General features: G+C 40.0%; 1 protein-coding gene across 1 annotated transcript in view; it reads right to left on the bottom strand.

The window, feature by feature from the left end:
* tnfsf10l (TNF superfamily member 10, like) overlaps nucleotides 1-23,623 on the bottom strand; it is a 70,991-nt gene that overhangs the window by 18,334 nt on the left and 29,034 nt on the right. Inside the window, exon 2 of the mRNA XM_032582774.1 lies at nucleotides 22,997-23,146. Within this exon, the coding sequence (XP_032438665.1) occupies nucleotides 22,997-23,146 (150 nt within the window). The remainder of the gene's footprint in view (nucleotides 1-22,996; nucleotides 23,147-23,623) is intronic.

Here is a 23,623-nt window from a genome sequence, read left to right as displayed (position 1 = left end):
AAACTGGTTTCTGGCCAAAGCCTACGGTTGAAAGTTAGTTTAAATCAACATACGTTCAGGTGTGCAACATTAATAAACTGGCAGTTCTTCACTTCTCTATTGAATGGAAACTTTGTGAATGCACAAAGTTACACTGTGCTTCTTATAATGTAGTGTCAACGCTTCGTTTGAAACTAAGTTTATGTTTGTTTATCACATATTTTCTGTAGGAGTTAGATATAGTTACACGACCAATCAGTGCTATTGCTAATGCTAAAGTAGCTAGCCTAAGGCGGTGCTTAGTCTAGAAAAGAAAGTGCATATATACTGTATATATATATAAATATATGTATATTATATATAGCTAACTAAAGAAGGTCATCTAAAATTGAAATATGAAACCCTTAAATTAGAACATAAAAACATAAAACCCTTAAATTAGAACTTTTGCTGAATATTCCATTTTAATTTTTATAGACTTGGCAAATGGTCTAACATAAAGTCTACAGTTTCATTAATAATTTAGTAATAAGCCAAAAAGGTGAGACTCTTTTTTTTTTTTTTACCTTTCAAATCCACAATGACTTGCTGACCCATTTGGGGTCAGAAAACATTGTTCAGTTCACAGAAATATCCTGTGTCTAGTTTATTATCGAGCAGTTAAACACTAAAAAAAAAAATCATAAAAATTTGCTTGATACTTTTAATTTCTTTTTTGGTTCCCAGATACAACAACTGCATCCAATCATTTGATCAAATATAGAGACATTTATAGGCGCTCTCATTGGACCAATAGTGGAGAAAAAAGTTCAAGCACCAGAAATAATAATCACAACCATACTGTCAAATATTTTTTTCCTCTGCTGATCTAGTACAATCGGCCATTTAAAATCGTTGCCTTAAAAAAGCAGATCTCAGATATGAATCTTGTTTCGGGTCTTTCTGTGTGGATTTTGCATGTTCTGCCAAAGCATGTGTTTCATGTAGGTTCTCCGGTTCCATGCTTTTTTTTTTTACTTTAATTTGATCCATAAACAAATCCTTTTTTTGATCTTATACCGATGGGGAGTCCACTTAAACATACTCAACTGCTTTGGTGTATAAAACCACAGCAAATTTTGTAATATCACGCCCTCTTGTTCTCTTTCTGCCGAAAAACACCAAAATCTAGAGCATGTCAGCAGACACGTTTCCTCTCCACTTGGTTTCAGCGTTGCCTAACTGGCTGCTGGACTCGTGGAAGCGCATGTCATCCACATTTTGTTCAGTAATAGTAGGACAATCAGAACTACGGTTCAACAGTTACAAAGCTTATTCGACTTTTCTTCGGCACGCTCTTGGAGATCCGCGACGGTTTCGATCTAGGGGTTCGGTCTGTTGGGATTTAGTTTAAAATTAGTCTCCAGATTTGTTGTCACTTGCAGCTCAGAACATGTTGGACACTTTATCTCAATGCCAAGTGTATGTACGGGGCATTAAGTGTCCCCATCCAAGGCGAGCCTTCGCTAAATATAGCAATAAACTGCTTTCCAAGCATGTTTATTGGGAGGCTCTGTTCCTGCACCGACAAGCTCTGACTCCGTCGCTGTTCTTTGCGGACTGGCAAATTTACAAGCTGATGCACAGAAATAATGAGAGATAATCAAAAAAAAACAACTCGCACACACAATCCAAACAGATTTACCAGCAGAGTGTTGTCCAGCAGTTGGAGCCCATCTGCTGCATCTGGCAGGTCAAAACAAAAGCTTGTGGTTTTGGAGTGTATCATCTCCAGAAATAAAAAACACACACACACACAGTTCTCCCAAAAACATTTAAATTTAAAGCAAATCCGGAGAGACTCTTCAAGGTTGCACGGTGGTGAGGATCAAGCTCTCCTTGTTTATCTTGTCAAAATAATTAATCAAATGTGATTCACTCTTTCTGCTTACAGAGTGATGACTTTATTGGACTTTTATCTCACTGCTGTATTTATGCCAACTTTTCTCATACGGAAAGCTGGAAATCAAATCTGTGGTCCAAGAAAACACCCTAGGACAAAAGATAAAAGTCCGAGACCATGTGGTCAAGACAGCATGTGTACTCAAAGAGTTTTGGGCCTTAAAAAAAAAAAAAAGAAGAAAAAGACCCCGATGTGGCGGTGGGGGGTCTGCACACAATTTATTCTAGCCCAGGAGGAAACCTCATAAAAGCCCAATCAACAAGAAGAAGAAACGATGACGCCACCAACACGCCGAATCGTCAAGGCCTCAACAAAGCCGGCACTATTTTCTTAAAGAGATCCTGTTGGGCCGAGACGCACCAACAGAAACACTGTTGAGTTCTTGGACTGGCGCTCGGAGCCAGAGAGAGGGAGAGCGGGGGGAAACCGGACCAGTTGTGACGCAACACCAGTGTTTGAACTGTAAATGTTCCATGCACAAATATGCAGATGCTGGGAGGGTGGTGGGGGTGAGTTGGAGGGTCTACACAACGTTTCCCAGAGGTTTCACATCCTTATAGGGCTTTATGAGGGAGGATATGGGGCGAATCATCAAATTCTGACTTCTTTTATATCACCTGGATGCTCTGAGGAAGACATAAACTCTGTGTTTGCCATGACGGATCAATTAGATAAAAAAAAAAAAAAAAAAAAAAAGCCAAAGGGTTGAAGCGCCTTGTGAAGAGCACAGAGCCTGGGCTCTGAAAGGAGCAAAAAGAAACGAACCCCTGGAACTGTCTGGAGACGAAGCAAGGCGGGAACTGAGAGAATCAAAGAGCAACCAGCTGCTTCAGTGAAGGATTTAATAACTAATATGAAGGAGAAGAACTGGCAACATGAAACACAGAACACCTACAGTAGATGGGCACAAAACCATATTTAAAAAAACAACAATCAAACTATGAAACCATGTACAGTGATTTAAAAAAAAACCCAAACTTAACCCACATTTCTTCACATTGCAACCAAAACGTTCAACATTTATTTTATGTGATCAATCAAAAATAGAAGAACAGCAACACATTTGGTGCTGTCACACTTAGAGTCGTCGTCCTAGTGGAAGGTGAAGCTCAGTTCTTTGATAGTCTCTCGTTTCTTCTTGGATTATCCTGTATGAAGCTTCATCCATCTTCACGTCAGTTCACACAGTTCACAACTCTACTTGTGTTAAAAGGAAAGAATCACCACCAGCAACGTCACTCCGGCCAAAAAGTTGTATTATTTTATTTTCTTTATGTGGTTTGTGTGACCCGACTTCCTGTCATCAAAATGCTGTTTCGTTTAATAAACTATTTGTTCAAGCTTTATGTGTGACCAGAGGTTAGGAGCAACTTTTGAGAACTTGAGCGTGCTTATCAAGCATTGCTTTTTTTCACTGTGAGTAAATTCACTTAATAAAGAAAAAAAAACATGTTTTAACCAGAAATGCACCAGACACTGCAATGCCTAACCTTACCCGAACCCTAACTCTTTATTTGTATGTTTGTCATTTTAGTCTTTAAAATACCAAAACTTGCGCATATCTTTATGTCTGATGCTGTCTGATGACATAAATTTACAGTATCGAATCAACTTCAGTAGCCTTTTTGCCAAATACATTTCGTACTTCTGCTTGATCAAAGCTTAAGTCATTTCTGTGACTGCTACTTTTTACTTCTACTGGAGTAAAAGCATGTTTTTGTCGTCTTTGTTTGATTTTGTGTGCATGTTTTTAATGTTGTTTTAGGTTTTGGCTTTTATTCCTTGATTTGTTTATTTTGCACAGCACTTTGGCTGAACTTCTGGGTTTTTTTTATTTGCTTGATAAATAATTTGGATATGGATTTGATTGCTTTTCTTTAAAAATAAATAAATTAAGAATACCCCTGCTGCGGGCAGCATGCCCCATGAGAGTCAGACGACTCGGGCCGTGGCGGGCGTCCCGTACTTTCACTTCTGAAAGGTGGGAACTCTAATCGCATTTGACCAGAAAACCTTGTTCTGATCTGTCTGATGTGTTTGTCGGCCTTCATGATCCTGTTTTTTTACTATTATTACTCTAATAGTCTTCACAGGACAGCTGTATTTATACTAGAAGTGCAGAAAAGAAATTCTGTTCTGTAGAGAATGACGTGTCCTTCTGAATCCATTCAAAATGCTCAAAAATGTATTTTAGCCTGCTTAATTTTTTTTTTTAGCAAAATTCAATTTTGAATAATTCTTTGGTTATTTTCTATTATTTAAGAAAAAGCCGGGAAATTCAGCTAACCCAACACTGGTAATTTAAGTTACGCAATTTTAATGCACAAACCTATATTTGTGTCAAATTTGATCAGTTTATATTTAAAGTATGGAACCTTATACATTTTTAAAAATAAATGTTCACACAGTTTTTTTCCTCTTGTCAGCCACATTTAAACAGAATCTCTAGACTGTTCTGAATAGAAAAAATGTTTTCTGAATTAAAAAACAATTTCTGAGTCAGAAATTGTTTCTGAATCAAATCGTGGACTCACACATCTCTAATTTAAATCAGTATCAAATTAGTTGCTTTCTAAAAGCAAATGGCTGAATAAAATGTTACCTAAAGGTGTCATAATATAGGGAGCTAAACACAAATGGGCACATCATTGTTTATATTTTCAATACATTTTTTAACAATCACCTTTTGATTTCTCTACAACTATTCGCTATACTGTGTTGGTTTATGACATACGAGGTAGAATACGTTGTAATTTCTGGTTTTAAAGTAACAAAACAGAAACAAGCTTCTTGGATATGGAGACTTTCACAAAGACTTACTGAACCCTGAAACTAAATCACTCATTTTCCTTCATTTTTAAAAAGAATTTTGTCTGAGAAGTCCAGTTACATTTGACTCCAAGTAATGCGTCACGAATTAAAGCCGAACACGTGCTACATAAAAATCTGACTGCCTCAATGCTGCACACATATAAAACGTTAGACAGTTGTTCATCTGTGGGGGGATGAGAATGTGCCGGGGAAATTCCCCAACAGATGAGTCTGGAAGGGAGCGATTAATACATCAGTCGTGACAACACAAGAAGCCTCTTGTGCTGTTGTTTTTGATGCTAAGGAAAAGCTGGCTGTCCGAGTTGTGGCGTTAGGAGGTCCAGAAAAAAGATGGAGGAATGTTAGAGGAGGCTGCTGGTCAGGAACTTAGCCTGAACGATGAATGGAAGGAAAAAAGAGAAAAGAGGGTGGTCGGTGCCAGACACAGGGCTTTTGTGTTTGCCTATCAGCTGGAAATCACTAACAACGCCGCAGACCACCACCCCACCCGGAAAGTGTGTGTGTGTGAGTGTATAAACAGCATGTCAGTGACTGACATTTGCTTTTCAATAGTCGACTAGAGCGCAGGGTAAGATAAGAACGTGCTCCTCGGGGCCCCCGGCTTGTTTCATTTGGCTCTACGCAAATATCAGACAAAACTGTTTGCTGGTCTGACACAAAGACAGAAACAAACATAAAAACGTTTTGTTTTGACGTCACCGTGTCCGTCTCCGTCATCATCAACGCTTCGTTTCGAACTACACCCTCGACATAATCAAATGTTAGACATAGGGAACCAATGGTACCATATATTTACTGTTACACTTTGCCCTATTTTACGAATGATTATATCAAGATGTCATATCCCCACGGACATTTTTTTTGTAAATAGTTGTTAGGATTTTGGCAGGCCAAGGGGAACTTGACCTGGATGTGAGTACAAGGGCCTAAAAACTTTTTCAGCTGTAACATGATCTGAATAAAGCTTCCTGCCCGACTTGTCACCTGAAAAAAGTCAAGCATGCGGCAACCAAAACTGCAAAATGTACAAAACGGCGCATTTTTGAGCTGTTGGACCGTATTGCGAATGTGGGATGAATTAGACATTTCCCAGGCTTTGTTATTGCGAGCTGAAGCTAAACTTTGCACAGACTCCACTCTGTCTGAGTATTTACTGTCTTACATGTAGGTCCAGATACCGTCTATAAAATTTCACGGCGACTCCGCTGGAGCATAAACAAAGAGTTGCAGTGCGCGGATCAAAAGACCGAAGATAAAGGTACATCAAACCCTGGACTTATTGTTCGCCTTGAAGCTACTCTGACTATTGCGAAAGTACTAATTGTCCCTTTTGGGTATTTCGCTTGCTGTGTGTGATGTCTTGGGAACAGATGCAACATTCATCCAAAGCAGCTAATGATCTAATAATATAGTGACAGCTCACTGCTTCTTTGCAAAACGCTCTGACTAATGCTGATTCAGGAGTCTTTGATGTTGCCTGAGTGAATCAAAGGGTCCTTTCTGCCTCAAAATTTTGCCGACAGAACTCACCAAACTTTAAAACCCCTGAAGATGCAGAAAGCTCATATGCTCGATGATTAAATGTGACTCATGTGTCTGAAACCTCCGTTAGACGCTTGTGAATTAATAATATCCTATTCATAATTTTTTTTTTTTTTTTTTTTAACGTTGATGGGGGGGGTAATTCCAGAACGGTAAAACCGCCTTTTCTGATTATTTTTCTAGATTATTTTTTTCAGTTTTAATCTTAAACCCGGAGGCAAAGAGCATTCTTTTGAAACTTCTACATAAAAACCCCCCACTAAGTTTAGAGTGCAAATGAGTAACTTCATCCAATTTGGACGGAAAACACTTTGTGGGGATTTTGGGAAACAGTTGGTCTCTTTCTCCTTACAATAATATCAGATTAAGTTCTGGGCGTTTCGAAGAAAAACATGTTTTCATTTAAAATCTAAGCAAGCCCTGTGATGTTGATCATTGATACGAAGCTTAGAAAAATGTATCCCATCATTCTCTATCGCAGTTGCTCAATAAAATCACTTTGACTTTGCTACTTTTATGCGTTGCGGCTTCTTCCGTCGCAATGTCATAGATGGAAAGTTGTGGAAGATTTGCGTTTTTCTACCAGATAAATTCAGACATAGTTAAAGGGGAAACTTTACGGGAGAAAAGGGGCGCAGGGTTGAGTAAAAGATCAGTTTTAGCACCGATTTCAAACGGTTACACTTGAGAAACACTGAGACCTTTCATACACCAGACACATCAAGCCTAGCGAGAGACGAATGAGTCCAGTCAGATTCTTTTAGAATGATATCAAAATAAGATAAGAGCCAGGTCAAACTCAAGAAGAGGACGAGGCACTTCATTTTTGTTTGCTTCTCGAATTAAATTAGGCGTAGTAAAAGCCCCGCAGAGTATGAGGTCTTGATTTGGACTTCAAAGTTCTGCCCCGCGTTACGAAACTCGCTGATTTATTGCGAGAGCAATCCAACGCTACGTGGCATGCGGCGCGCAGCCTCTCGAAAGTTTAAACCTGCAAACTGTCTGTTCAAGCCCCCAGCCCAGCCATCTCTAAACACCTGTTTTGCATCAGCGGACCCAAAGCCAAGTATTTGCTGTGACATCACCACTCGCGAGAGGGAGCAGATTCGGTGATACGACGCCACCACTACACATACACACGTACACACCCACACACACGAGGTGGGACCAACAGAGCGTCTCTGCCGCACCTGATTATTTGAAAACACGTCGGCTAACCTTTTGACATCATATGATCCTCATCAGCAGACCCCTTATCTGCTGGCAAGCATGGATGAATGGGGTCTGATCTGCAGCCTCTGACTGTTAAAAGTAAATTTTTCACATTTTAACACGCTCTCCAGAAGCTTGTTGGTTTAATACTGGCAATACTGCTGATAAGAGCTTTTGCCTGCACTATATAATAGACCTTTAAAAAGTGTTGCAAAACTGTAAAATGGAAGGAAAAGGACACAAGGTTTTGTTATATTTTACAGTTAAAACTCTGAAGTGTGTGGCAGTCGTTAGTACTCTGTCCCTTTTACTGGGATACCCCTAAATCAATCCAAAGCAAGGAAGTGCTATGTAGGAACTATCCAGCTGTTTTCTGAAGAACTTGGAGGTTTCTAAGGGTGTTTTTACACCTGATATTCTGGTAGACATTGTTTGATTGGGGAACAAAGTTGCAACATTTCTTACATTTTCATCTGGTGCGGTTTGCTTTCACACTGCATTGTGTCAAACAAACCAAACCCTTTGAAAGACCTGTTCCCCCCTCTGACCTGTGGTGGCGCTGCACCAAGAACCACTGAAGGAAACAACATATATACCTCCAAAAAAGGAATTTCTTCCTTCCTCTCAAAATGTAAACAAAAATGAAGTAGAGTCAAATTTTAGCGATTTATCTTTGGTAAAAGACCACGAGTCATTTCTCCCTCTATCACATTTATTTAGGTTGGATCGACCCAGAATGCCTTGCATTTTGTGCGTTCTCTGGTACGCTTGGCATTCACATATGCATTTGAACCGCACCAGAGTTCACTTCAACTGAACCAAAACCTAGGTTTTTAGGCAGACCAGAGTTCGCTTTTTGGTCCACGTCAGAGATCGATTGCGCATTTACACTTCCCCAAAAAAACGGACTTTCTTGGCTAACAAACTAGTTTGATTAAAGCGGACTAAACTGGGCTGGTGTGAAAGCAACCTAAGAGAACATTACCCTGACCAAACACCAGGGATGAGAACAACCATAAGAAGCCATGTTTAGAGTTTGCCGCAAGCCACACAGCAAGCATCTGAAAGAAGGTGCTTTGGCTAAATCAGAGCAAAAATTAGCATTTCTACCTACATACAAAACACTATACAGATACGTACGCAAAACAACTAAGACTGCGCATAACCGAACACACTGTTCCCATGGTGAATCATGGCAGTGTGAGAGTCATGCTGTGGGCATCCGGAAAAGGGAAGCTGCAAAAGATTCAAAACAAGTCGTTATATATGAAACATTGGTGAATAATAGAAGACTTGCAACCATGTATCCAGTACATCAGCTTTGATATGATCTGAAAACCATCCCCCATTGTTTGCTACCTTTCAGTATTTTCTAAACACATCTGTCTTGAAACAATGACAGGATCACTCGACAGGAAGTCCTCTGGGACATCCACTGGGTTTGGAAGAAACTCAAAAAAAAAACATTAAAAGATTATCTTTTACGTAAAGGATGATACGGTTTTGCTTTCCTTCAATGGGCAAAAGTCCCATTTGAAAGAGCTACAACTAGACCAATGAACATTGTTAGGTTAATTTTAGGACCCCAGGGTCAGTTTGGCTTAACTTCGAGAACTCTAACCCTGGTTTAACCCCGGCCTCCCTAAACTTAGAAGGTAAATTCCATTCCTTTGCTCTGCTGAAGGTGAACCGGCTCAGGGGTGAAGGCCGTGACCCTTTCAACCGAACGAAGAGGAGGCAACATTCTTCCTCCAGCAAAGTAATTGCTGCTCACTCACTATAGCAGCAAGGCATGTTCACATCACCCCTTATCACTGCTGTTAAAATACACCAAGGAATTTGTTTTTGTCAGGAATGAAACAGCCAGGTCTAAAAAAAAAAGAAAAAGAAAAGAGAAGTTGAAGAGTGAAGCAAAAACCAGGGAGAGTATATATGAGTGAGACCTTGTACGCATTCCTGCCACATTTAGTTCCTTTCAACCGCATCCTCGAGCTATCCATCACTCCAGCTACAGTGTGAGAGCAGCTGTGCTGGCCGCTCCTCTCAGCAGGTGAGTATCTGTGACGCTGCTTTTTAGAAGAGAAGACGGAGAAGGAAGAGAGAGTTTGAAAGACTGGACTGCCTCAGTTCAGGTTGTTTATCCTCATTTCTCTATTTCTCCCTCCCGCTGGGCTTTGAGCTTGTGTTTGCCCAGAAGGGATGACAGTTGAGACCGATTCAGCGCGCACCACCGAGAACAGCTGTATTCTTTTACAGTGTTCTGAAGGTTTTTGGCTCTCATTCGACTGAAAGACCCACAAATTATACCCCAAATTAAACCGGATGCTAGCTAAACAGATCCTATTGCAAGTAGAATTTGGCCAAAAGATTCTTTCTTCATGTTTACTACAGTGTGGTGAGGAAACAGTAGGGGACAGAGCACACAGCCATGAGGGCACCCAGCACTCACTGATGGAGCTGGACATGTTTGTTTCCAATGCAAAATAAGTGTGGCACCGTGAAAGTTCCCAATCCAGAGGCAAGTGGGATTGTTCAGAATAAGTAGAAATGAATTACTATTAGTATCAGGGAAATTATGGTATTAAACATGTAGCTTAATGCAGAGTTAAATTGATGTAAAGGAGAATGATTTTTTTGCAAGTAGAGGGGGTTCCTTGTTCAAATGGGTGAGTCACTATATGACTTGCCTAAAGCACTCAATTGACAGTAGAGTTGGCATTTTTGAGAAAGGAAAATGTACCTTTTTAAAAAAAATCTAATTACACATAAATCTTTGATTCTATCAGTTGAGTTTCTCTTCATTTCCTATTATGTTACTCCACATGCCTTTTTTCACACTGAAAAATTATCCTTTAAAAGCCACTTTGGAGGCCAAATCGCCTCCTTGCTGAATTGAGGGGGGAGAAACGGGAACACAAAGAGGCAATTATGTGGAGCCCCACTTCCAAAAACCTTTCAAGAAAAATAGTTAGAAGTCGAGATGCCCAAAACTGTCATCTTCACCAACCCCTCAAGGCGGCTTTGTATGAAAACCAGACCAAAATTGTCTTACTGAAGTTACCACATGGGTTGCAAAAGACTGAAGACAGTTTGTTGCCGCGACCACAGATGGGATTTCAAGCCCCTCCGTGTGAAGGAGAAACAAACCAGAAACTCTGACGCCTTTTCTGGCAGATGGTCAAAGTGAAAAACTAAAACCAAGGCCTCCAGCATGATCATTCACTACTTATACATAGGATGTTTATAGCTGAGTAAGTACATAATTGAACTATGAGCAAACCACCCCTTTTTTCTTTACTTCTGCCCCAGTTTTCTAACTTTTTTCCCCCTCTCCATCTCTCATGGATTTCCTATCTGTTGCATCCCAACCGGATTTGGTGAAAACTTCCCTCGTTCTTAATTCCTTTATTTTCTTTTCCAGAAATCATTTCAGTTATTCCTCCACTCCGTTTCTCCACTAAGGGTCTCTTTGTTTCCCCATCTGTGATTGTCAACGTATTTCCCTTCACCGTCATCAGCAGCAGTGGTCTACGACATTCGGCAACAAGTCTCATCTCCCACGTCACCACCATCGTCTTCGTCCATCATCGTCACACGCACACGTTTGTCACATGATCACAGTCATCAACATCATCGCTCACTACTAACTGCAGCTTGCGGGTATGTTTATGGCCTGCGCGTGCTCTGCTGAGGGATATGCAAAGTCATATTTTATATAGTCAGCTTTGAGCCAAAAGTGTTTAACGCTAGCTTTTATTAGCTTATTTTCCCTCAATCTTATGTTACCACTTTTTTTACTGCCTTTTCTGTTCTCTTTCTTTTTTTCTAACTTTATGTAAGTAACATAAGCCAGCAGGTCTGGATGTCCAAGCACACCGCACATTTTATCAGTTCACAGAATCTATATAAAACTAGACCTCGGTGTAGAACCCCCTTCACTCTGGCACTGGGTTATTTGAAGAAACATTCACATGCTTATTATTCAAATGCTCGTTGACCCAAAAAGCAAATCAGCCAATCACATAGCCATGATTTAATCCACCTAGGCATCTAAATGTGGAGACTTGCTAGAAATTACTTGCACACCAGAAACAGCGTTTATTGATTCTGAACATGACAGTGAGTTCACTGTACACCAGTGGCATCTATAGTCACCAAATCTCAATCCAATAGAGCACTTCCAGGTAGTGGTGAATGGAGGGGTTCTCATCATTCTCATCATTCTGACAAATTTGTAGCAACCATCTGATATCGTCATGTCAATATGAACCAAAATCTCTGAGGAGCGATTCTGACAACTTATTGAATCTGTCTTGAGGAACTAATGGACCTCTGGAGCCAAGAGGAGGCCCAGCTCAATAATAGCACCACATTATTAGGTACAACCTTGTGCACCTAACTAGACCAGTGGTTCGCAAACATTTTCCCCCCTATGGATTACAATAAAATCCCCCCCGCCCAAAAAACAAAAAAAAAAATCTACAGGGAACACATCGTTCAACCAGACATAAACCTATACACATATTTTGTTTTCAAACTCCACTGAAGTTTATTTCACACTTCAGGTTGCAACAAAACAAACTACAAACCATCTTTACAGTGAAACACTTTTGTGTAACAGTTTTTTTTATTTATTCATCCATACCGCTTCCTGCAACCCCCGACCCCCTGCAATGGCACTGCACACCCCTAGGGGGCGCGCCCCCCACTTTGGGAACCACTGAACTAGTCTGTCAGTTCAATCTGGTGGCTTTGAAGTAAAACATTAAATAATTGTATCAAATAAGTGTATCAAAAATCTTGTCTTACCAAACTCGACCAACAACAAAGACGTGGGAAAGAACCTTAAAGTAAAATGGTTTAGTTGTACTGAAGAAGATTGCAAGGCGTGCAAGAAAGTGCCAGAATCACCTCTTCTTGTAGATATCCCCCCTACACAATCTTGTTGCCGTCAGCACTGTACTTACGCAACATTGACAGCTAGCAGTTGCAAATGCTTCTGCATGCAAAATAAATGGAATACTTTTGTACAATAGGGCATCAAAAAAGCAGTTTCTACCCAAAAAATGGCAGAATGAAATTCGTCAGCCAGTACGAGGATAAACCGAGTAAGAGTCCTGCATAGTTAATTTCTCTGATAAATCCTTCTGACTGTTTGGGACATCTGGAAAATCATTTGTCTGAAGGAGATGAGTGATACCATGAGCCCTGTGTCGTGTCAACAGTAAAGCATCCTGATGCAATCCATGTGTGGGGTTGATTCTCATCCAAGGGAGTGGACTTTCTTGCAAGTCCACCAAAGAGCACTGCCAAGAATTAAGTCAAAATGTCAAAATGGCCTCCAATAGACAATCCCTTTGACAATTCAGACACATTTTGGAGATGATTTGTGTGTCTTCCAGGAAGATGGAGCACCATGTAATGAGGTGTAAGTGATGATGGAGTGACTCAAGCATTGTAAAACAAAAATCTTGGAGCTGTGTCCTTAAAACTTCCCGGACCTCAACGCTATTGAGAATCAGTGGTTACTTCTCAGAAAAAAAAATAATAAAAAAATGAGACAAGAAAGGGTCGCAAGAATTGACCCAGAAGTTGGTGGGGCGATTTTTCTTTTTTAAGCAACTTGATGCCAGGAGATCAACTGGAAATGACACTTTGTCGAGGCGGAGCATTGTTCGCCATGAAGGTGAGCTGGCCTGTGTCGCCCATGATGAGGTAAACCCACTGGATCATTGATGTTATTCAGGAAGTATCAGCCGTTCACTGTGCAGGCGGATAGCAGCACAGGTCATCTGCCCAGCATGCAACACCACCATCTCCAAAGGCTCATGTGGGGACATCAGTGACTGACTGTGTGCTCTTTAATGTTTCAATCAAGGCTGGCAGCCATCATTTCTGCTCAGTGTGATTCCACTTTCTTTTAAGTTTAGCACAAACTCGTCCCCGCCCTTTAAGAACCTGCAGTGAGTTACCCTTGCAGGTCGTCTGGTAAGCAGACTACACTAACGTAAGCATCTGGTTCCCACTCACCTCCTTTAATTATCCCTGGAGTTCACTTTCTTGTTCCAGAGGGCGCTGTTCACAATTATCCCATTTTATTTTTTATTTTTTTAAATAGTGCAGGCTCTGCATACTTTTTACATCAGCACACTTTCTGAGCAGTTTTATGGCTCCAATTCAAAGGCCTCTGGTAAATCTTACACATGCTTAATGTTGTTACTGAACTGGAGTGAGAAATATGGTTGTAATTGGATAAACATTAACAAAATACCTTGAACTTTCCTGTAAGGTCAGATGATAAACACATACCTAAGCACTATTCTTGAATCTGAAACCGTGCTTGTTGTTCACAGCAGTAAGTTGATTATATTTTACGACTTCCAAGCCCTATGCAACTGCAGGCACCATAAACAAATATTGAGACAAAACAAAGTTTTTATTACATCCAGACATACAGTCAAGTGAAAAAAATCAAATAAAACGGAACCTAGAAAGTTAAATATCCAGTTTTTCCATAAAGAACTGTAATATATTTAGTCTAAAACTGGTATGTTTAGAGTCATTATCATATTTCTGTGCCCACTTCTATTTCATTTCTACTACGTCTTACTCATGCACGCTCTGCTACACAGCAGATTTCATGGGGGATTCCATGATGGTGAGACGACCAGATCCCGCAGCAGCAAGTCATCTCTAGACCATGACACTTACAGTCGGTGAGGTTCTTTTCCTGGAATGCCGTATTTAGTTTAGACTAGACATTTCCTCTGCTCTGGTGTCCAGTTAAATCTGTCTAAGGCTCATCTCTGCCAAAACCAGGTGTTCACTCGCAAATCAACAGTTAGACCAACAAACTAAACGACTGAGGTTTAAACAGATGTAAATGCTGAGTTTGTTTTAATAGTATGTGTGATATCTGTGTGTAGTGTGCAAATTAAGTTGGAAAAATTGTGGAGGTGTCCTAGTTTGTTCTTGATCTGATTTTCTTTTTTTAATTATTAGAAAAGTCCACGCAGAAAGGCTGCAGGACCTGGATTTTAACCCAGGACCTTGTTGCTGAACTTTATAAATTATATTTTATGTACATGTTTTAAAAGTAATTTTTCAATTTCTAATTGTTTGGACCTATTATGGAAACATTTTGCATGTTTTTACTTTTCCATTTGGGTCTTAACTGCTTCTAAAAACAACCTTAAACACTTAAAAAAAAAAAAACATTAGCCTATTTTTGGTGAACAATTACTTTTTTTGGTCTCAGGAAAAATGAGGCGTTTCAAAAACCTCCCAATTGTTAAGTCACCTAGCAACAAAAGCTGAGCTCCAGCATGTTTGGTCAGCTGGTTCTACCACTGTATGCGCTGTACAATGGCTGCTGGAAAAGACAGATGTTTTGTTGTTGTTATACTGTCCATTGTTATTGGTTGTACAGGAGGCTCTACTAATGCTTTTCAAAGCGAATCTGTTTGCAGCCTGTGTAAATGTTGAGTTGGGGACGTGGCCAGCAGCAGCTTATCTGGCAGAATGTGGTGAACATGTTTTGTGTAGCCCACTGACCTCTCCTAACCTGTTCAAGGTCACCTTTACAGTATTGTTAAAACCGATATCGAATACCCATTCGTCTAAATGTGTTACAAAAACACAAACACTATTTTTTTTTACTTGTCTAACCTCAGGTCACCACTTTTTAACCACTTATAGACATTTTGCCTTGTACAATGCACCCCATTGCATCTCATCTCCGGCTGTTTTGTACTAATTTTAAACTCCTCTGAGACTTGCGTTTGTTAGAAAGTACGGCTCCATTACAATAAACAATGTAGAAGCATGTGTGTCATACATTAACAATTACTGTGTAGGATATTTACTGGTGTAAAGCTGTGTAACTTCTTTCTAAGATTGTCAGATAATCCACTGAGGTTTCTGCCTGGGCTGAAAATCTACATCTCCAAGTCTTTCACTGAAGCATTTTATAAGGAAAGAGACGGCGCCTGCTCGGTCTGCCAGCTCACTCTAACCACCATCTTGGCTTCATTGGGTGACGTAATATTAACAAAAATCAAGAAATGGAAATCTCCAAAAGCTGACCTGTCTTTACGTGCTAAAAACACAACCGCAATGTTGTTTTTAAAAAAAAGTAAACTCCACAGTATTTTTTTCCTCCACAAGTGGCAGGAAATAAAACCCAAAACGCCAAAAAGGAGACCCAACAAGAAAGCCCACTTCGTGAATCAACATCTAATCATGTGAAAGTTTATAAGAGGGTAATTGGACGTTAATGTGTTTGGATGTTTTTCACCAGCAAGAGTTTTTGACTTTCCTACAGGAGGAGCGCTAGACATTCCCGTTCCTTTCCACTGAGGAGCAGAGGGGCATGGAGCAGCGCACTCCGATTGTATCGAACAAGTGGAGCCCAGAGGAAGGAGGCGAAGGGCTGAAAGGTAAAACAAAGAACTAGCAAAGGGACAGATTGGCAAGAAACACACTTCCATTTTCATGTCGAATTTTAAAGTAAAGTCAAGGAAAGAAGTAAATATCTAGTTACTCCAAAAAACTTAGGCTCTGAGTTCGTAAAGTCTTTGGCTTGTTTACTGTAATCGTTAAGTACATTTTTTAGAAGAGCCAGCTGTTCCACTTCATAGCCATTGGCACTCTGCAAGTGGAGGTAATTGGTACCTGTGGGAGGACAATCAGACCCAGAACACACTAATAACCCACAACCGACCAACTATCAAGAGATCCAAGGTGGAGGAAATTACCGTCCATAAAAAAAGTTATATATGTATTAGACAGCTAATTCCAAAGTGCAGATTGTCAAACGCAAATTAGGAACTTCGCAGGTTTTGGAATTAATCACAATTTAATGGCTTTTTATTCTGACTATTGACAAAGTAAGCAGTATTTACGATACAAAAACTATTTTTTTAAGCTAAATTATTTAATGAGCTGAACAACAAAGATTTTTGTGGTTCTGTTGTTAGGCTATTCAGCCATCAGATTGGTGCAAAGTGCTTTCCAGGTGTTTCAGAAAACCCTGATCCTTCATGTAGCTTCTTTAGAAACGAGAACTCTAGACGCCAACGTTAGCGTTGAGGACGTCTGTGCTCCTGCAACATGTTTAGCATTGAGAAGCTATTTTAGGCTTGGCTAGCTTCGCTCATGGGGTCTCTGTTTTTAGCACACAGCAGTTGTTTTTTTTTTTTTTTCCAGTATCTTGTCTGATTGTTTTTGAAGCAAAAATGAACCCACAGTGGGAATGGAGAAGCAGCTCTGTTGTCCAGATGTCGCTTGTGCGTCAAATTTACGGGCTAAAAAATACTAAAAAAAAATTATATATGTAATTAAGTGATCAGAATTAATTAACATGTTGAAGTCATAACTAAAAAATAAAAAGCTTTGTTAAAATATTTTTATTGGGTCCGTGAATGGCCAGACAAGAAACTGTGACAGCAACTTTAAGAACAACTGTACTTTAAAGTCACCGAAACCTGTGCATTCCACTACTGGCTTAAATTACAATACAGTTTTGTTTCATTTGTGTGTGTGTGTGTGTGTGGGGGTGTGTGTGTGTGTGTGTGTGTGTGTGTGCGGGGGTGTGTGTATGTGTGCCTCTATGGAGGCAATAGGAAATGAGGGGGATGAAGCTAAACGGCTCTAAGTGTCCAGACACTGAGACGAAGTGGGAAAAGTCCTCCTGGAGATTGTCTACTACAAGATGACATATAATGTTGGATTGACTCAGCGAGCTTAAGAGTGGGTGTGTGTGTAGGCGTGTATGTGCGTGCGTGTGTGTGTGTGTGTGTGTGTGAGACTCTCAAAGCAGCTTCCTTTAGTCACAAGCATTTTCATTCTGATTCAGCAGCAGAAATGAGCCGAGTCTGACCTAAATACGATTCAATTGCTATGTATTTGCAAGCTTACAGTCTGCAAGATCACAATGACTTGTGTCAACTGGTGTGCGTTTGGATTGGTTTACTGTAAATTCATCGCTCAGGTGACAATCTGCATCTTTGAGGGCAAGCTGCCATCGTATCTGCATAAGCAATCAATAGGAATGTGATTTTATAAGGAAGACGACTCCTTTTCTTTCTTGTTGTGTTTTTTTTGGGGGGGGTTTTTGGACCAGAATCAAGTAATAAATTCCTGGTTGCATCCAAAACAAATACTGTAAAGTCTTCGCTTGTCTGAGCAAATCTCACAAGTCACAGCCAAGCAGAACCAGGTGTCTATACAGCTGAACCCGGCCAAAGCAGATGCAGAGGCTGCCTGAGGCTGAACTAATTTAGTGCACATTATGTTCAGTGGCTTTGTTTGACTGGGACTACTTACTGTAAGTTTTTCTACCCCCATATGAACCAATTTAAAGCAGGTTAGAGGTCAGTGTCACTCGAGGGAGCCGCTTTCCTGTTTGTGACCAAAGAAATGAAGGATAAACTACCTTGTCAAATATCAAATTAAGTCTGGATCCAGTCATACAGCTGTGCTGGATGTGAACAACTCTGGTATGTTCTGCAGTCTTATGACTAGAACGATAAGGAGAATAAGTTTTATTATTTCTTTATTCTGAGCAAAAAGAAGGGAAAAACTGAAATTCTTTCAGGCAAATAGATTTTTTTAGCTGTCTGATATCTCTGGTTATTTACTGCAAATGTGATTGGGATCAAAATAAAACATGTTTAGTTTTTAATCAACACTTTAAAGATTTTTAAAGGGATTTCAACACACTCAAATACAGGTAAGTTTGTATCACTACTAGAACTTTTTTGTCCTGAACTGTTACATCTGTGTCTTCTTCTACAGGCAGATGGAAGACAAACTGAGCCAAACTTGAACTGATTCTCTTTTTTAGAAAAGCACAGACAGAAACAGCCTTTGCTGCATTTACACAAGAGAACTGTCTGGAAACGGCCGGTGTTTTCTGATGTGGGGAAAAGTTTCATGTTTAGACGAGAGCGCAACGACACTATGAATCCGCTGTAGTTGTCATGCCAAGCCACTACATGGCACTGTGATCTTAGCATGTCGTCAAAATGTGCAGGAGCTTTTGATTGTCAGCTTGCAGCTCATTTAGAAAACAGTTACTTGTCGGGTCATTTCTACCGCCTTTGCCCACCGGCACCACATTTCCCTTTTTTCCATAAATAAATGGATAAATGAAATAAAACACCAAAAACAATGGCCCTGAATTCTGTTTTCCAGTCTTGTTCACAATGTTAAATATGAGCTGCTGCTCTTCTCAGTGGAATGTTCTGCAACTCTCCGAGAACATCAGCTTCCTCGTGAGGCTTAGGCGCCAAGAACAGTCAAAGTCCGTCCAAAAGGCCTAATAAATTATTTGCGAAAAGAGCGTGAATGCACGCCACCTGGCCTCCAACGTATTACACTCAACGAGTCTTTCACGCTTGAGATACTGCACACATCAATGACAACCGAGATTTATTATATTGCGCAGCTCTGGCCTTAATGTAGGTTTGACCTCATCAAGTCGAGCCAAACTACTAATGACTTCTGAAACCTGAGAGGACGACATGTGATCTGATAGATCCGCCAGTGTACTAATGCTACTTAGCAACTTAGCTAACACAACTGTTTTTTAAATTTTTTTGGACTACATAACCAATTAAAATCCTCCTTAAATAAAACAACATGGGGAATAAAACAGGCACTGCCACTTTAAGAAAAACTTTCCTGCTTTCTTTTTCGCAAACAGAAACATGAAATTTATTCAAATGAACCTGTTGCACAATGTTTCAAACAATGAGGCACATTTAGAAAGAAGTGTCAACTTTATCTAGATCTAGGTCTTTAATTAACTAAGTTGGGCAAACATCAGTGCTGACAGAGTAAACCTGGAAAACGTACACACCCCGATTGAACTGCCAGGTTTGATGGCGTAATAAAAAGAGACCATAATAAATCGCTTCAATCACTTTTGGTTTATTTTAGCATTTACTTCACACACCATTAACCACAGTAAATCTGACCAACGGTAAAAGACAAAAAAAAAAAAAAATCAAGATTCTTGCTTATTTGCATCCTCACCTAAAGACACGAGTTTAAATCGACTCAACATGTCAAGAGGAGGATATAAAAAAACGTCCAATGGAAACACTACAGTACATTTTCCTCCAGTTGGAATGGCCTAGCTAAAGTTCACAAATAAATGTGACCAAAAAAAAAAAAAAAAAACCACCTCTAGAGGTCATAATCTGATACACTAGAAGGAGTTATACAGGGTAGAGGGAAAATATAGAGTCAATAATAAGTCAATATGTAGAATGTAAATAGGCTGTTTTCAAATGGTGATTAAACAAAAGTGTTCACTTAATGTAACTGACAGAGTACCTGCAGCTTTTCTTTACTTACATTATCCTTTGAACAGATTTATTTATTTGTTTCCGCCAATTAAAAAAATTGGCGGAAAAAAGCTGAAAAAGCATTACGATATTTTATTACAGCTAGCGTTGCATAAGACAGTGACAGTAATAATTAACAAGAGTCCGGGACGAGCCAGGTCTGACTTCTCGTAAGAAGGAAATAGTTTACTAATTTACCTGCGGCTTCTAAAGAAGTTTCCGCACGTACTGGAAAACATCAGTTTGACAGAATGAGAGTCAGACAGGTTCATTTCAAACATCTGGCATACACACACACACCCACACACACACCCCCACGCACACCCACACACACACACACACACACGGAGGGGTAAGTTTTACACCTGCCGGTAAGCTCACTTAGATAAATCTTCCGGTGGTTAAAAAGTAAACAAACAAACAAAACAAAATCTCAGGACAAGTTTGGGCGTATAGATGGAAGCTTTGGGCAAAACCACTCTGTGTTGCAAATGCTCTCAGAGCAATGACACAATTGCTGCTCCACAAATATATAAATGCAAATACTGCTTTTAAAAAACATCCCCATTTATAATATGCCTCTTGAAAACACCGGTGACATAAAGAAGTGTGATTTATACCACTGCACTGAACACATCAACTGGATTTAATCATATTGTCAAATTCATTGATGCGTATTGATACTTTCCCTGAACAAACAGTGGAGAAAATACTGAAACTAACAATCAGTAATAGTATTTTTTTTAACTCTTTAATTGCAATTTATTGTGACAACAATACAACCCAAAAATTCCTATCATGATAAGAAATTTATCACAATAAGTGATAAACGATACAATAAATGCTCACAGTTAAAGGGTTAAACACAAACACTGAACTCCTATGGGATTGTTAGAACGGTCCAGTCAAAGTCCAGACCTAAATCCCATTGAGAAGGTGCAACAACATTGGATTGTTTGTCGTTTTTAGAAAAACGACAAAGAAAACGTTGCTTCATTTTCTCATTGTCTTCACTTTGTGTGTTTCCTCTCACACAAAATCCCAACATAATGCGCTGATGTTGTTGTTGTGACATGACAAAATGTAACAAAGTTCAAGGGATTTGAGTCCATTTGCTTAGTGCTACCACTCGCTGCACATGTTGAAAGGATGTGGGAGTTGTTTCAAGACTCCATATGTTACAAACATGGCAGCCGTTGAGCACAAACACTAAAACAATGAGCCCTCCTGTGGCTAAAACCGAGTACGGTCCTCTTCCAAATTCCAAACGCCAGCTATTACTCATCGTAATAATATCTGTCTTTCATTACTTTAACAACAACAGGCCCAATAAAGCGACACTGAATGATGGGGGGTTTTATCACATCTGCAGTATTCAATATCAACAAATTGTTCGAGTTGACATTAAGAATCAGCCGGTTGCAGTTTCCATCGCCACAACTGAGAAACAACGATATTTTCCAAAACATGTTTCCAGTGAGCTGTCACTCAAACACTTTTGTCTCATTCATTATGATTTCTGTAAATTTGCCAGAGATTTGTTTGGCTGTCCAAAACCGTCCACCTAGGTTTGCGTCTATCCACCCCTGGCGTCATGTGAATATGTATTTATTTTAATTGACTGATACTCCATCATAGCTGACCGTCGCTCCATTACAGTGACAAATGTGCACAATCGCTCCTGCCCTGAGGTCGGCATTGGTCCCTGCAGATGTTTTCTGGGCTCGCTGTAACCGAGCAAAGGCGCTCAAGCTGCAGCCCAAAAGCCAAAACTCATCTGGTCCCAATCCGGGCGCTCTGCAGAGACGGCCGAACGCAACACCGACAGCGACTTTATATTAAAATGCCGATGGGTTTAAAATGACAATTCTGTGGTCAAACTGGGCTTTTCAGGGGAGAGACTGTAACTCTGTGAAAACTTGTAAACAGAAGATTTTTTAATGTCTTTTAAATGCTAGAATTAATAAGAAGGTGGCGTACGCATGAAATAAAGATTCTTAGTAAAATATGCTCTTTTTAAAATTTTGATGTGAACCAACTTGAAAGAAAAACATTCACAAATGTTTCTGGCTCTTTAAAGCTGACGTAGTTGGACGTTTCTGTAAGGTTCAGCAGTGCTTCAACAGATTTTCAACTAGCCTCATTTATCACAAATCGTGTTGCGGTGTGTGTGTGTGTGTGTGTGGGTGTGGGTGGGTGGGTGTGTGAGGAAGTGGGGAGTAATAGGTTGCAGATTTGTGAAAATGTGGATAGTCACTTCGCTAACAGTGATTTTTGGATGCGCTGCAGTTATTCCTACCTCAAAATCATCCAATTTTACAGAGCAGAACTTTATTTAATAGTCCATTTCAGCCTATTATGAATTATCAACTACATGCTTTTGTTCATAATTAAACCCTTGCATTCTGCTTTTATTTGTATTTCATAAAGCGTTCCAGTGCGTCTTGCACACCAGCTGCGTTTCCATTACAAATGTGCGCAAAACTTTTTCACATTTTCAAATTTTTTTGCTAATGTTGAAAAAATGTGATTAAAATCACACGTGAAAAACCTTGTTCACATGATAAGTCATTAAAAATCATTCACATTTTAGGCGCTAGCAACGCTAGCTACCAGACGAGACTTTGGCGTCCTATCGAAGCTTCTTACACTTGGGAACGGCTACAATTTTGGGGAAATTGTAGTTGCCAATTTCACAACAGCGATATCAATTCAACAGTTTTGAATGACAAATTCAACTTCTGATGGACTGTGCAATGCCAGGAGTCTTCTTTTGGAGCTAGCTGTGCGCTGTCCAAGAATGCTAATGCCTGTAAATGAGCACTTTGGTCCTGTATACAAACTGACATAAAGCGAAAAAAACCCAATTTCGATACGACTGGAACCCCCCCCCCACCTCATCCGAGCACAAAACGTTCACGAAAAAATGTGAGTTCTTGTGAAATTGGCATTTTTTGATATAGAAATTTACTTTTGTAATTCCAATTTGCGTAGTTTTAATGGAAACACAACTACTGATACACAAACGTAGTACGGACACCCACTCGACAGATAACCGCCTTAAACTCCTTTCTATGAATCTAAGCCTTGATAAATTTGCTGAAATGGTCGAACGAAAGCCCTAGTGGTTCCCTACCTTCGAGATGTAGGCCTTGATGCCTTCAGCCAACTTGATGCATGGTTCCCCGAAGAGCTGGGCCAGCTGATCTGGGATGTCCTGGTCCTTGTCCAGAGCATTCAGTAAACTCAGGCACTTTAGTTCCTCTGTCACTCCTTGGCTACGAACCTGTATGGCAAACAAAGATGGGAAAGAAATCAGCAGGGGTACATATGAACCAAAGTTTGGAAAAACAAAGGCGTTAATACAAGTCTTTCCTGCCTTTTGGCCAAAAAGCAACAAAATAATCTTTTAAATTTAAATTAAAACCAGCTAGGAACCAAGTATAGCTCCTCCCCTGCTCTTATGCTCGAGGCGATTCAGCGTAAAATCCCTAAAAGATTTTCGTACCCACATACTTTTTACATTCATTTTAATTTCCGTGATTTCAAATACTTGTCTTGCTTTCGACTGGCCTCCAGGGACGCCTACGGTCGTCACAGAGTTAAAATCCCCTCATGGCCCGGTGTGTCATCACTCGCTGTGCACGGTCAGGGAGTAGCCTCGTTCCGCTGTCAGTTTCCTTTCACATGTGTTTCACATTTTTCACTCTAACTTCGAAGTTTCCTGATTCCTCATTCCTCAGTTTTGAGCAGATAGGAAGCA

This window comes from Xiphophorus hellerii, chromosome 14 (genome assembly GCF_003331165.1).
Source record: "Xiphophorus hellerii strain 12219 chromosome 14, Xiphophorus_hellerii-4.1, whole genome shotgun sequence".
In the NCBI taxonomy this organism is placed as follows: Eukaryota; Metazoa; Chordata; class Actinopteri; order Cyprinodontiformes; family Poeciliidae; genus Xiphophorus; species Xiphophorus hellerii.
This window is presented reverse-complemented; position numbering and strand designations above follow the sequence as displayed.